The 15,601-nt window shown below is 34.8% G+C and overlaps 1 protein-coding gene across 1 annotated transcript in view; it reads right to left on the minus strand.

Annotated features, from left to right (window-relative positions):
* The window catches only part of tg (thyroglobulin), a gene marked incomplete at its 5' end in the record, with an annotated part of 47,302 nt that overhangs the window by 14,837 nt on the left and 16,864 nt on the right, over positions 1-15,601 (minus strand). The window contains 18 exons of the mRNA XM_079836842.1: positions 1,083-1,221; positions 1,718-1,805; positions 1,957-2,164; positions 2,275-2,439; positions 3,448-3,582; positions 3,704-3,769; positions 3,907-4,050; positions 4,172-4,251; positions 4,333-4,444; positions 8,829-9,002; positions 9,105-9,242; positions 9,437-9,520; positions 9,662-9,748; positions 9,961-10,131; positions 12,296-12,493; positions 13,031-13,136; positions 13,658-13,773; positions 13,880-14,002. Of these exons, the coding sequence (XP_079692968.1) occupies positions 1,083-1,221; positions 1,718-1,805; positions 1,957-2,164; positions 2,275-2,439; positions 3,448-3,582; positions 3,704-3,769; positions 3,907-4,050; positions 4,172-4,251; positions 4,333-4,444; positions 8,829-9,002; positions 9,105-9,242; positions 9,437-9,520; positions 9,662-9,748; positions 9,961-10,131; positions 12,296-12,493; positions 13,031-13,136; positions 13,658-13,773; positions 13,880-14,002 (2,334 nt within the window). The remainder of the gene's footprint in view (positions 1-1,082; positions 1,222-1,717; positions 1,806-1,956; positions 2,165-2,274; positions 2,440-3,447; positions 3,583-3,703; positions 3,770-3,906; positions 4,051-4,171; positions 4,252-4,332; positions 4,445-8,828; positions 9,003-9,104; positions 9,243-9,436; positions 9,521-9,661; positions 9,749-9,960; positions 10,132-12,295; positions 12,494-13,030; positions 13,137-13,657; positions 13,774-13,879; positions 14,003-15,601) is intronic.

Below are 15,601 nucleotides of genomic sequence, written 5' to 3' on the forward strand. Positions count from 1 at the left end.
TCTTCAAAGCTCCACAAGGGTTTAGCTAGGAAACTCAAGGAAGCCAATCAGGCTTCTGCACAGCTTTCACTGTGTGTTGTTTTTGGCTGGACAGTGAAAAGCTCATCCTGGCAGACTATTCGAAAGGCACCAGTTAGGCCTCCTTTTCAAACTTACTCAACCAACGTTGGCAAACGGGGAAGGAATCTGAATATTTTCACAACCACTGTGTGGAACTGAACTTCTCACATGGACCTTATGTAACTATATTCCATAACTATATTCCATTGAGTTTTTGGGAATTCCATTATATGGAATAAATGATCCCATTTTTGCAATACGTCATTTTGTTCTAGGTAAACAGAGCTTCCTATTCCAGTGTAGGAAATTATAAAACTGTCTCCATAACATTGACATTTATTCCTTAAAACATTTTCAGGACTTTTCAGCATTAAGTGCACAGGAAGCCATTCTATTTTTTGTTGCATGACAATAAAAACATCAATAATAAGGGTGAATATATATATATATATATTTTTTTTTTTTTTTTTTTTTTTTTACAAATGATTGTATTCAAGGCTCATAATGGTGAGGACTGTGTAATTTACCAAATTCTATACTATATGTTACTCAACACAAAGGGTTTTCAACCCAGACAAAAACTGTTTAGCTTTCAATAAATGAACACAGCCATTGAAAAGTTTGTTGTCAGTAAGTGTTTTCAACAAGGATGCATTACATTGATCAAAAATGACAGGACTTTTACTTTGTTACAAAAGATTTCTATTTCAAATAAATTCTGTTCTTTTTAACTTTCAATCAAAGAATCCTGAAAAAATGCATCAAGGTTTCCACAAAAATATGAAGCAGCTCAACGGTTTTCAGCTTTGATAATAAGAAGAAATGTTACTTGGGCACCAAATCAGCATATTAGAATGATTTCTGAAGGATCATGTGACACTGAAGACGGAGGTAATGATGCTGATATTTCAGTTTTGCCACCACAGGGATAAATTACATTTGAAAATATATTCAAATGGTAAACATTTGTGGGGCTGGCTATAGTCTTGGAATATTATCAAGATGCATGTTCATTTGTGTACCTGCACTGAGGAATCCGAAAGCGGCCACTCTGAAACTGGCTGTCACTACAATTATGTTGCCAACAGCAGCGAGGTAAGAACCATCTAAGAAACCCGATCCAGAGTTGTGGAAGAAGACCAGAACCGGCACATTCTTTCCCTGTGACAAAACAGAAAATTTGTCCAATTAATTGCCAATAACTGCATTCATACAGTACCACAGTCAGCAGATGATGCGGTTTATGAAAGCAGTATTAACCTACAGTATGTAAAAGTTCATGACATACAGTGAGGTCACTAACTCTTATTTGAGTATTAGTTGAGAATTAATAGAGCATTATGCATAGGGTTACACACTGATCTGACAAAACCCGACAAATCGGTGCGGTGTGAATTGGCCATAAAGGTTAGTAGAATAAGGGGTTAGGGTTAGTAGAATAAGTTGAAGTTATTGCAAAGTTACTTATAGTCAGTAGTAGAATGTCTGTTGGGGAGTGTATCACAATACAGATGTTAAGCATTCTACTAATGAGAGAATTAAAGTCAACAGAATGTCTAAAGGGAACCATCAAAATAAAGTATTACGTAAGGTCCATTGAGACACGTTTATGTACTTATGCATGTTTGAGGTCTTGAGTAAGTCATAGGGGTCTTACCACACTACTAGCAACAAACACATTGAGATACAGACAGTCTTCACTGGAGGTGGAGTCAGTGAGGTCACCAGGCTGAAGACAACTGGATCTAAAACAGTTTATCAAACAAATCAGATCTCACTCCAGAAAAAGGACTTTATTAATTCTGCAACCGGTCAATTTGAGGGTATAAATGTATGCTCATTTTTGATAACATGCATTTATACTCTCACAATCTGCAATCAAAGTTGTTCACGCACCGGGAAAACGTGGCATTCCAGGTACCGGTCCAGTCAGCTGGCTTTGGAGGGCTAAAACGGAGCTCTCCGATTGGTGGACGAGCATAAGGAACACCTAGGAAGTAGGTCACACGCTTGCTATCCGAGCCAGTTATCGGTTTCACCTCACTCTCTCCGAGTAATGTGCCATGATCAGGGATGAAAACTGAAGTCAACTCTGGCTGTAAACCTATAAAGACATGTTCAAACATCTCTGTTGTTTGGATGAAAGACATCAGAAACACCCTGAACTGGTTGAGAATTGAGTGAATTGAAGAATATATTTTTTAATGGTATCACCTGTCCTGATATAAACTGATTGAGCAGGCTCTTTGGTAACTAGTAAGCAGCGCTGGCCGCTGGTCGTAGGAAGGCAGGTGTGTGTGTCTGGATACATCACACATCTCATGGCTGACTCTCTGCTATCGATAGACACAGCTGAACAGGACTCGCTTTCCTCACAGGCTACAAAAGACAGGAAAGGTATGAGAACACAAGCATATCCACATGCATCTGTATTGTAAATTAAAAAAAAAAACCTGATAACATTTTAGTTTAGGGTCCAATTCTCACTATGAACTAGTTGCTTATTAGCATGCATATTACTATGATATTGGCTGTTTATTAGTACTTATATAAAGCACATTATAATGCCATATACTAACCAATACCTAAATTTAACAACTACCTTACTAACTATTAATAAGCAGTAATTAGGAGTTTATTGAGGCAAAAGTTGTAGTTAATAGTTCATTAATAGTGAGAATTGGACCCTAATCTAAAGTATGATAAAAAAGCACATCCATCAATTATTATATAATTGTGATTATTATTAATAATTAAATTAAAATCAATTAAAATAATACATTAATCATTTATTGTGCATTTTATTCATATTAAAACACACTATATTTAAACTACTGTTCAAAAGTTTGGGGTCAGTAATTTTTTTTTTATAAAGAAATGAATACTTATATTCAGCAAGGATGTAATAAGTCAAATATGAGGGTAAAAACACTGATAAGATTACAAAAGATTTCCATTTCAAATAAATGCTGTTCTTTTGAAATTTCTATTTATCAAATAACCCTGAAAAAGTATGATTTCCACAAAAATATTAAGCAGAGCAATTGTTTTTAACATTGTTAATAATCAAGATTCTGCATATTCACATGATATGATTCTCTGAAGGATCATGTGTTACTGATGACTGGAGTAATGGCTGTTGAAAATTCAGCTTTGCATCACAGGAATAAATTACATTTGAAAAAAATTAATAATAGATAACATTTATTTTAAATTATAATAATAAACAACAATATCACTGCTTTTTTTTATTAAATTAATGCAACAGAGATCAAACATTTAAACGTCTACATGTGTTCAGCATGTAATATGTGTCTCTATCACATTAGATTCCTGTAAGAATTCTGAGGAAAAACAAAAAAAGGGACAGATAGAGAGAGACGTTACCAGAAAGACACCAGTCTCTGACTTTATCCAGGTCCTCAGCAATGTCTCTGCTTATGTGGACAATGTCGAAAGCAGAAACAGATGAATCCACCTGCACAGAGGCGCCTTTCAACTGCTTCCAGTTCTTCAAATCAACTGCTTGAAAATGAGCAATATAAGAGCCACAATGTCATGTGTGGAAATTAAATAAATGAATAATAAATTATATTAAATTAATAGAAAACAACAATTCATTATTTATTAACAAGTCTCTTACCATTCTTTATGGGAGAGCGGAGACTAAATGATGGACACACACTGGGATATTTAATCCATTGGTTCACTATAGAGACATACAAGGCTGATGTTTAAAATCTTTTAATCAAGTCATTTACTTCCACAACTTGCATACTGGGAATTCTCAGTTAACTGAAAATATCACAGTTTAAGTCTCTAAAAAGCATTTGGATTTAGATATACCTGGCTTTTCATACCAGCCGAAGGGATAGACTTCAGTCTGTACTTTGGATGGGGAGCAGTCTTGAATTCTCCAGTTAGTGCTGTCATTCTCACCACACGTCTGGATCCCCAGACTATTTAAAGTTAGACACAACACATCGGATCCTGTACAAAGAAAAAACAGGAGACCAACTGTGAGTGGTTTCATTCTTCAGATTAGACATATCACATCTGTTTTAAGTGAACGAGCAAAATAAATCATCTGAATGTAAAGTTTCTTTCGTACCAGGTACACCTGAATCTTGGACATATCCTATGCCACGACAGCATGGGTCTTTATCACACCGCCTCTCACACTCAAAGAACCTGCTCAAGGAATTTAAACATCATTATTCATGAGGGAAACAAATAAACTGAGATGGAAACACAAAAAGGCTTTCTTCTCACCCTTCTGTGATCGATTTACTGGACAGACTGACTCGACTGCGTACAGAGTAAGACACCATCTTCTTAAAAGGAACACGACTGTAGAAGCTCTTCACACTTCCAGTCAGAGAAACTGCACAAGAAAAAGAAAGTGATGAGCACATTATCTATCTTGAACAAAAACACTTTGGTGAATCAGTTGGTAAAAAGAGTATTTTTTGACCTAACCATTTATACAAATAGAAACATGTATGTACTGCTTTTGGGGCAAAAAACAAACAGTAGCTATGAGAGGTTCTTTGATTCCCTCAGTACAAGCGAAGATAAAACGCTGGCTCCAAAAACTGGAAACTCTCTTTTACAGCATTGCGAAAACCCTTTACGGCAGATTTCCACCTAGGCAGCATTATTTTCCACTCTTAAACATCATCAGCAGATGGACCACATGTTAAGAGTTTATGATCACACCTTTTTGTTGTGGATTACTTTATAGGCCATGAAATATTCAATCCCCTGTGATCCCCTATTATGACTGAAAATCATGGCACTTGTGTTCCAGGAACATATAATAGGACTATCAAATCCTGTTTTGCCATTTTAAAAGATACTTAACACATAAACTACCATTCAAAGTTGACAGTCAGTAAGATTTTTTAGTTTGTTTGCTTTTGAAAGAAATTCATATTTTTATTCCGCAAGGATGTATTAAATTGATCAAAAGTGACAGTAAGGCCGTGCTGTCCACCAAAGCGTTTTTAGCCAACCTAGCTGTTGGCGCTTGAGAGCGTTTAGGTAGAGCAGCATTTATTTTCAGTTGAGACACTTTGCTTGCTATGATTCAGAATATCCACGGAACTGTTACTAGCATCTAATTTCACAAATAGTTTGTTTCTGTATTGTTTCTATATAAAATTATGATACAATTTAAAGTATTTGCTCTTGTTTTAAATAATTTTGTATCTCGTTATTGTGCTTGTTGTTGTCCTCTGTTGATGTTGTACAAGCAGAATGTGACAGTTGGCTGGTGTGGCATTAGTCCCGCCCCTCCTCCACTGTGATTGGACCACTAAAAAGTGACAGTCGCAAGCTCTGGGTTTTACCCAAAGTTCTTCAACACTCGGCGACCGGTAAAAAACGCAGAGCCAATTAAAAACAATTGGAAAAATACACTAGCTGCAGGAAAAAAACGCTTTGGTGGACACATGGCCTAAAGACATTTACAATATTACAAAAGATTTCAGTTCCACTTTACTTTTAGGTGACGTAGTTACATTGTAATTACTCAAGTACTACGTAATTTTAATTAACTACATGTACTTACTATAGAGTTACCATTATGGTTGGGTTTAGGGTTAGTTAGTTGTAATTATGCATAATTTACTGTCATTACTATATAGTAAGTATGCAGTCATGTGTAACTACGTCACCCTAAAATAAAGTGTTGCCAAGATTTATATTTCAAATGAATACTGGGCTGCATTTTTTTTTACTTACAGTGTACTTAGTGCATTTACCTAAGAAAGTACTGGGTAATATAAGGTAGCGACATGGGTTAAGGTAAGGTTTAGGGGTAGATTCAGGGTTAGTACCTAGTTATTACTCAGATATTGTGATTACTATAATAAGTACTTAGTATGTACATGGAGAGTAAAATAAAGAGCAACTGAATACTTTTATTCACTAAAGAATCTGATAATTTTGTTGGTTCTATATAATGTTTTATAACTATATAATATCATTTTTTATTATTCCCATTTAATCATCTCTCCAAACACAGACAAAGGCTTGTTCTAAAAAAAAAACCCAGACCAAATTCTCTACGTAAATTCCTAAATAGTATACAATAAATAGTCCTTTTTAACAGAGAGCTAAAAAGCTAAAGAGCGGTCAAAGTCTTTGCCATGCAGAGGAATGAATGACTAAGGTAATCTGAGAGACACTCCATCTGTCCACTTCTGTTAAAATAAACTTGACTTGTGACTTGTGATTCCACATGGTTTAAATCCTAGAGCAGTTCTGCAGTTAAGACAGACATCCAGAATAACCACATTACTGTGTGGTCACTCACTCACTTCACCAAATCTTACGTAACACTTCTTTTCCATTTCTAATCAAAAGGCTAACAATGAACATCATGCATAAACCACAGTTATACAGACAGTCTCTTCCATGTGCTTTACTTTCAAAGGAAACTAATTCTGACACCTAGAGGAACAGTACAAACGGGAAATGGTGTAGAATGGAGCAGATGTTGAAATAAAGATGAATCATTCAAATGTATGTGTATTATGTACATAATAATTACATAATGATAAAATCATAAACCATGGTTAGACTAGCGCACCATTTAGGTCCCCATGACATCATATTACAAGCTCAGTATTCTTGTACATTTTAAATGATTATATCTGCTAAATCCGTTTTTTTGTGTTTTTTTTGTAAATAAAAGTCAATGTTTATGAGCACACTAGCATATAGAAATTGACTAAATTGCAACAAAAAGTGATATGAGGCATTTACGCTAAAATCAACTAACTTCAGGCGAGTTTTGCTACCTGAACTTAGCATGACAAGTTCTGAAAAGCTCTGAATTTTAGCCAGTGCAATTTCCGTTAGAGCTTACACTTAAAAGGTCATGAAACATTAAACTACAATTTCTGAGATGTAGTGTACAGATAAGATTTACACTTTTTTTTGGCAACAGCAGCATAAAGCAGATGTCAAATGACAAGACATCTTTGTCAACTGTACATGCTGCACAAGCTGTCCAGTATGTAGATTTTACAGCTCTGTTGGTTCAGTATAGGCTACGTGTTGAAAAAAAATCATATTAGATTGTGTTAGTGTTTGCTTCCACGTACCGCAGACAGCATGAGCTCACTGCTGTCTGCACGCCACATGGGTGAAGTGGAGTTTTGCCACTTCACCTCATTGAAATGTTCTCTAGTCATCCAGGCAATTCCTATTTCCACTAGCTCAAAAAAATCCACAATGAGAACTAGGCATGGCTCATTTTTATGGCTAGTAAACAATGCACTGCATATAAAGGCAAAATTAAGATAACGCTCGAGTTTGCAGTTGCAGATCTATACCATCAACAGTAATGTATTAAGTGTACATTTCTTCTCACATAAAATAATTATATTATATTATATTATTATTATTATTATTATTAACTAAATCAAATCAATGTCATGTCAATTAATTTACTTATTTGGAGAAGTAGCAGTATAATAAGTGGGATAATTTGCTTCGTGTTGGTGTCCCATAGATGTAGAACTTCCAACATTATTGTGACCAATCAGGATGCATTACTAAAACTAAACAGCAGAACTAAAACTGCATACATACATGGGTCAGACAATAAAATAAAAATAATAAAACTCTTCAAACTAGCCGTTATTTATCCATCATCATTGTCTCTATCAATCTCCAGCTATACCAAAATCTGAATCATGTGCATTCTATGTTCAGTTGCTAGGATTATATCTGAAAACAAATAAACGACAGAAAGACTCAGTCACTAAGAAAGTGGTAAGAGTCTGACATCAGACTTTACTGTAAGCCACAGTCATCAGACTTGCATAAGGTAATGCAAAACCAATCTGTCAAATCACAGAGAAAAGTTTCTAAAAAACAAAAGTTAATGCTGAGAAATATGAAAGCATTATATACAGCATATATAGTGCATGTGTGAATGGGTTATGAAAACCAAATTAAATTTTAGAAAAAGTCTAACATTCTTGGCATATTGAGTTCTGGGGCCCGGCCCGACAAGTGTTTTTTGCTAGTTTTAGGCTGACACAGTTATCATTTTCATGTCCAGTGCCACGTTGTTTACATAGCAAATGCACTTGCGCCCATCTGTTCGCCCATGGGTGTGCTGTTCTGAAAACGAGATGTGTTCAGGTGCTTTGTTGGCGCGTTGCTATTTTGAGGCAACTGAAATCGACTGCTCCATTGACCAACAAAACCTGGTCTAAAGTCAATAGCGCATTGCTTGTATTATTTAAAGGGCGTTATTTATTGTTAGTAATATGCGCCTATAGGCGCGTGCACAACGCACATACACTCTGATTATTAAGCGCAGCAGCACACAAACATTTTTAAATATTAAAAATAAAAGGATTCCTCTCTGGAGAAGTGTTCAGTCCTTCCGCTCGCAAATTCCACCATGTAAATAGTGAATATGCCATAGTGCAAGTGCAACTGGCTTTTAAAGGGAATGGGAGCTGAGATTCTGATTGGTTTATTGCATGTTACGCCAAAACACACCCATGACTCATTATGAGACTAGGTACAACCCTTTTGGACCACGCGCCTGGCACGCAGATCGTTTTTTCCGCCGTTAAACTAGCAAAAGTGGAAAGTGCACCTGCGCCATGCACTCAGATCTTTAAAATAGGGCCCATAGTGTTAGGGAACTGCATAATAAAAATTATCCTTTTTTTATAATAAATGAAATCTTGTCATTTAATTGCAGTGAGACATGGATTTTTTGTGTATAAATGACTCACCTTTTTTCTGGTATGCAGTTTGAAGATTCTGTGCCATCACAAAACCGCATGCCTGTCTGAGAGGTTTGTCATACGCCCCACACACACGTGTGTCAGGATACAATACACATGCAAAATACAGAGGGCCTTCATCACGAATGTCGGACACGTGACACAGTTCTTCTTCTTCACACCCTGAAATCCATCACCCACATTCAAAGAACAGAAAGTGAAACATGCTGCACTACACAGACATTCACTAACTATATAATTGTAAGCAAACGCTTTGCATCTTACGTTTTAGACACCACAGCTGAGCCTCCTGGAAAGTGTACCGGTGTTTAAAGATCCAGTAAATCTGACTAGGCAGATTTCTCTCTGGGTCGACTTTTATATCACCACCCTCCAGAACATCAAAAGCCTCCTTTACTGAGTCTAAGTGGACAATACAGTACAAACAGAACTGAAACTTTTTTTAATACCAATAAAATAAATGTTATTAATACCATAAAAAAAGTATAACTTATTATAAAGTTATATGGGTACTTTTAAACACAAGAAGACAAAAATGCTCAGCTATATATATATATATATATATACAAGTTTGGCCTAATTTCACTCATTCATACCAGAAAGTATGATTCTGGAATCCTCTACAACAGCTGATCCACTGCAAGCAGAGGGAGTTTTTGGACGTGTGTTCATATCAGACTCTGAGAACATAAATTATAACCATTAGGCTATACATGAACAAAAGATGGATCATAATTCGACAAAATATATACTTTTGTTTATGACAGGCATTTAAAATTGTTTATTAGTGTAATGCTCATGTATGCAGACTATGTCCAAACCTTTCCAGATGTAGACATGTTGGAAACTGATGAGAGTTTCCTGGTAACCAGTTTTATTTTTGCTGGATGCCGGTAAGGCTGCATCAGCTGCAAGAAATGTTCACTTTCGTTACAATGCCCATCAAGCCATAAAATCATCAAGCCCAGAATGATGCAATAAAGAGTAAGCACTGGAAAAACTAAGCAATTGATAAAGGTCAAATGACAGCTGAACGAACCATGCCATGCAATTTTGAAACAACTAAACATCTGTGTACATTTGTTGTCATGAAATCTGGAGTGTGTATGTGGACTCATACTGATGGTGAAGCTCTGTCCGCCAAAGTTGAAAGTGAAACGTTGCAGTGGTTTGCTGTATTGGACACCAGCACCACAGATGCGGTTGGCGGAGGCAACACCCCTCACATCCCAGTCTGTCTCACTGCACTGCAGCACTGAAGGAGCGCTCAGGAGCCCACACATGATAGAGCCTGCAACATAGGACACAAATCATTTAACGTAACAGCAGATGTAAACCCTCAGTCACTTTGTCTGATTCAGATTGTTTTGGATTATTATACTTTGATAACTTCTAACAAAAACTGATGTGATTTATTATTATTATTCTACATTTAAAAAAATCTTTATATATCTAGCTCAGGAAATTTTTACAAATTAGTACTGACCCGAAACATTTGAACGGTGGTGTATAATGTTACAAAAAAAAAAAAAAAAATGTATATATATATATAAAAAAATTTTTTTTTTTTTTTTTTTTTTACACAATTTTTTTTATATATATATATATATATATATATATATATATATATATATATATATACATATATATATATATACATATATATATATATACATATATATATATATATATATATATATATATATATATATATATATATATATATATATATATATATATATATATATATATATATATATATATATATATATATATATATATATAAAAAAATTGTGTAAAAAAAAAAAAAATGTATATATATATGTGTATGTATGTATGTATGTATGTATGTATGTATGTATGTATGTATGTATGTATGTATGTATGTATGTATGTATGTATGTATGTATGTATGTATGTATGTATGTATGTATGTATGTATGTATGTATGTATGTATGTATGTATGTATGTATGTATGTATGTATGTATGTATGTATGTATGTATGTATGTATGTATGTATATATATATATATATATATATATATATATATATATATATATATATATATATATATATATATATATATATATATATATATATAATTTTTTTTTTTTTTTTTTTTTTTTTTTACAAATTAGTACTGACCCGAAATTGGATAGCGCCAATATATATATTGGATATATATATATAGGACACATATATATAGGACACATGTATATATATATATATATATATATATATATATATATATATATATGTTTTTTTTTTGTTTTTTGTTTTTTTTAAATTGTAAATACTGTATATTCCGAAATATTACTGTTTTTGCTTAGCCTAGAGCCTAGCACCCTAGCGACAGAAAATTTATTTTGCCGCGAGTGTAGTCTAGCAACTCTCGGTAGACCTGAGAGCTGGAAAAAACAAACTCTGGTCAGGCCAATCACAGCGTGTGTAGAGTCGGTGGGCGGGCTTAACATAATGACGGCACGGCAGAGTTGCGGAGGTTCTGCGTGCTACTCATAAACAAAGAAGCTGACGAGCAGCAGTCTTTTGAATCGGCTTTGACCACGACTCTGGAAGAGTTGGAGTTAAGCTTTTCTTTGAGAAAAGAACAAAGAACGCCACTGAAGTAATTCTTAAGAAAAGATGATATGTTCGAAGTTTTGCCTACCGGATACAGAGAAAGTCTATCAACTAACGTTAGCTCGGCTTCACCTTCTTCTTCGCTCTGGTTGGTTGTGGCGCTCATGGCGCTATCCAATTGCGTGCAGAGGGAATTTGAAAGACAACCGTTTATCCCGCCCCTCGGATTGAGCCCTGTCAATGGTGAGTTTCCAGACCCAACATCTTGATGTGGGTCTGGCTTGTCAGGCTAGTTTTTGCTGTATTTAAATCAGCCTTTGTGAGCAGGAGATCTCTTTATATATACACATTTTTTTATATAAATATTTTATATATAATATATACATACATATATACATATACATATACAGTATACAATATAAAATGTTAAAAAAATCTGTTAAAAATACATTTCATAATATATATATAAAATATTGGTAACACTTTACAATAAGGATGTATTAGTTAACATTAGTTGTTCATGTTAGTTCACAGTGCATTAACTAATGTTAACAAGATTTTAATAATGCATTAGTAAATGTTGAAATTAACATTAACAAACATAAATAAATGCTTTATAAGTGCAGTTCATTATTAGTTCATGTTAACTAATGTAGTTAACTAATGTTAACTAATGAACCTTATTGTAAAGTGTTACCAAAACATTCAAATATATAATTGTCAAAGTTTTTTTTGAAAGTATTAAAAAGTTTAAGATATGTGTTGCTACGGGTCCTCACCCGTGACACTTTTTGTTTTGTCTCCTAGTGATTTGGGTTTTAGAATAGTGGAAATGTGCTACATCTGCTCCTAATGAGTGAGAGCGTCTCTGACCTCCATCGAGGACATTCTGGTTCAGGATGAATCCATCACAGCAGTTCTCATGGCTGCAGGAGTTGACGCAGAAGCGATGGACGTCAGCCAGAGTGGTTCCACGTGCATCAAACACAAGCGTCCGATACACTCCAGAATCGGTCTTACGGAAACTCAGCCTCTCAAAACTCTTCAGGCCTGCTGTGCTGAATTCATGACCTTTTGTCAGAAGACGAAGGGGGAAGAGTAAAAGAGAAAGAAAGAACAACAGATATTCTTTAAGTCATGGCCAAGAAACACAAGTGCATCTAAATGCTTTTGGGTCGCCAAAAATAATCAGAAACTGGGAGCTCCGTTCCTGAGAGTAGTCTCAAAGTATCAAGTCACTTATTACACATGGAAAAATATTTATCTCTTAACAGAACAAGCCTGAGGAATGTTTTTAAAGACAATTTTCTTTATTCTTGTGTCCGTGGATGACTAGACCACTTTGTTAAAATCATTACTCACAAACCCCAACTTAATCTTTGTGACTACAGCTCAATTATGATATTGTATGTTGATTATATTTCATTGCAATAGGCTCTTTGTTTTCTAGGACAGTCAATTGTCTACTTAGACAAACTCAGCTTCTCACCACATTCGATGCATCACCAAATTTTACTGCAATGTGTAACCAACACACGGTCCAGTTGACTCACAACAACTAACCAAATTGAAAACATATGGGATATAACTAATAGCTTATGATCTTACCTTTCTTTCTCAGCACCGTCAGATTGGATTCATCTCTTTTTATTTTCAGAACACAGTTGAGAGTCTGGAACGTCTCAGCACCATCATTTCCCAGAAACCCTTTGCTCTGAAATGCAAACAAACCGCAAGCCTTTTTTCCCCCTATTTTGTAATAATCATGTCACTCTTGGGAAAGGAGATATGAGTGACACCAAAAAAAAAAGAAAAAAAAGACCCAACGCCAGATATAACACTGGAAATTACTCCTAAATATGATGAATGTCTGTCTTCTAAAATTAAAATGTGTTATATTTTATGTTTATTAGCTTGTGTAAAGACAAGTGAGGATTTATGTCAAAGAGGTTGTTAAAACAGATAACCTAACACATGCACTTGGACAATTTTTGGACAAATGAACGCTGAAATTATAAGGTCAGAAACTAAATAGTGAAGATACATTTTATGTAGAAAGCATGTGACTATTAAAATACCGTTTAAAAATTTTCAAAAACATAAACAAATAATTTCTGTAATCCGAACTTTTAAACGATAGTGTATATTGAAATTAGCTTACTGGGTTTTAATATAAATTGTAATTTAAGATGCAAATTTCACATGGGGTAAAGAGTGCCTGCATGATGGTCATACTTGTTCAGAGGTCCTGCATTCAACATTTTCTGTACTGGTGCTGTACAGCTCACAGTAAGTTCTCTCTTCATCACTGAAAACAGCCACATGTTGGCATGAATCTTCCAGGGCACAATCTATCAGAGATCAGGGATGTGATCAACTTTAGTCATGAAGAGTGCGAGTACACATCTGACTAATTCAAACACAGGTGCACTGCTGCAATGTTTAAGTGTATCTCACCAAGCACACACTTCCTGAGCTGTGTTTCATTTGGCTCGGTTGAGGAATCGGAGCTCAGTATGTCAGAACTCTCTGATTTCAGCAGCAGGGAGGAAGGAGCAACCAACTCAAACTTTTCCATTACTGCAAACAGACAAAGAGTGATATTCTGAACACACACAAATTCATTTTATATATTGTTTGTGCTTTCATTCTGATAAATATTTAATGATCTACGTAAGCACTGTTGAGGCAATACTGAAGCCGGACTTGTGGAAAGCTACACTAGTAGTTAGGTACACTACAAGTTATTTAAGAAGGTAATATCTTTTTGAATATAAAACTGCTACTGTCATATGATTTACTTTTACAATCATAGCAGATCTGGCACAAAACAATTAAGATCTTAGGGTAGGGTAAATCAACACCAAATAACTAATACAACTAGAAACAAACTATTAAACTGAATCAAAAACATAATAACTAATAGCAGTATTTAAAGTTGCAGTGAAATGAACTATTCAAAGATCTTTTCTTCCGTATTATGTACATCTGAGTAAAACGGATTATCAATAAAAGAAAAAAACAAGTAGGTTAGAGACTAGGGCTGCTCGATTATGGAAAAAATCATAATCACGATTATTTTGGTCAATATTGAAATCACGATTATGTAACACGATTATTTCACATGACTTTGGGAATGTGTTGTATTTATTAAAAATACACCTTTCAACAATTCAATTGAAATTGTAACATTTGTTGTACTTTTTGAACTATTAAAATAAATAATATAACATATATTCGAATGAAAGTATAAAAGTATTCACGTAAAAATGATAACCACAAATAAATAAGATCAACAATATGGTTCGGCTATGCTTTTCATGTACGTCTAACATTAGTTTTCAGGTACAGAAATGTATCAAATGTAAAATAACATTGCATATTTGAGTGCATAAATTAAAGATTAATCCTATTAAACTTACAAAAGCTATTCAATCAAGAGCGGTGAGTGATGTCCTTTGCTGCGTCCCAATTCGCATACTATCCGTACTAAATAGTATTCGAAAAAATAATTAGTATGTCCCAAATCTTAGTATGTTGAAAAAAGTATTCCAAAGATTCCCGGATGGTTTACTATTTCTGGTCAGAATCCGAAGTGCAGATCGATGCGCACTCTAACGGCTGATATTGCCCACAACCCATTGCGAGATGGACGAGGATTCGATCAGAACTACAAACGCGGATAAAAAGTGTTTAAAAAACTACAAACATGACGGTTACGCGAGTCTGACGGTTAAGCGGAGAGTAGTTAAAGTGGTTTGAGTGAGCAATTATCAGTATTTAACCGGACGAAAAGATATTTATTCAATATTATCCACATTATATTTCTCCTTCAGCAGCATTGAGAACTTTTGTAATGATACGTTTGGCCATTAACTTTGCAAACACATGAGAGCAGTCTAAAGACCCACGAAAGGCTACATTTCTCTCCGATACGGTAGGAAATTAAATTGAAAGTGGGGGATTTGAACTGTGACAATGATTGACAGGGCAGTTTAAACGGTGACGGGACTCACGTAAGAGTGACGAAGTAGTATGTCCCAAAGCTTGCATACTCTTCTGCTACACACTCAAAAGTATGTACTTTTTCTTCACAAAAAGAGTACATACTTTTAGGACGTAGTATAAGTAGGCGAATTGGGACGCAGCCCTTGTCTTTTGTTGTTTGACATTAAACAG

The sequence above is a fragment of the Gobio gobio genome (assembly GCF_949357685.1).
Source record: "Gobio gobio genome assembly, chromosome: 15".
NCBI classification, from domain to species: domain Eukaryota; kingdom Metazoa; phylum Chordata; class Actinopteri; order Cypriniformes; family Gobionidae; genus Gobio; species Gobio gobio.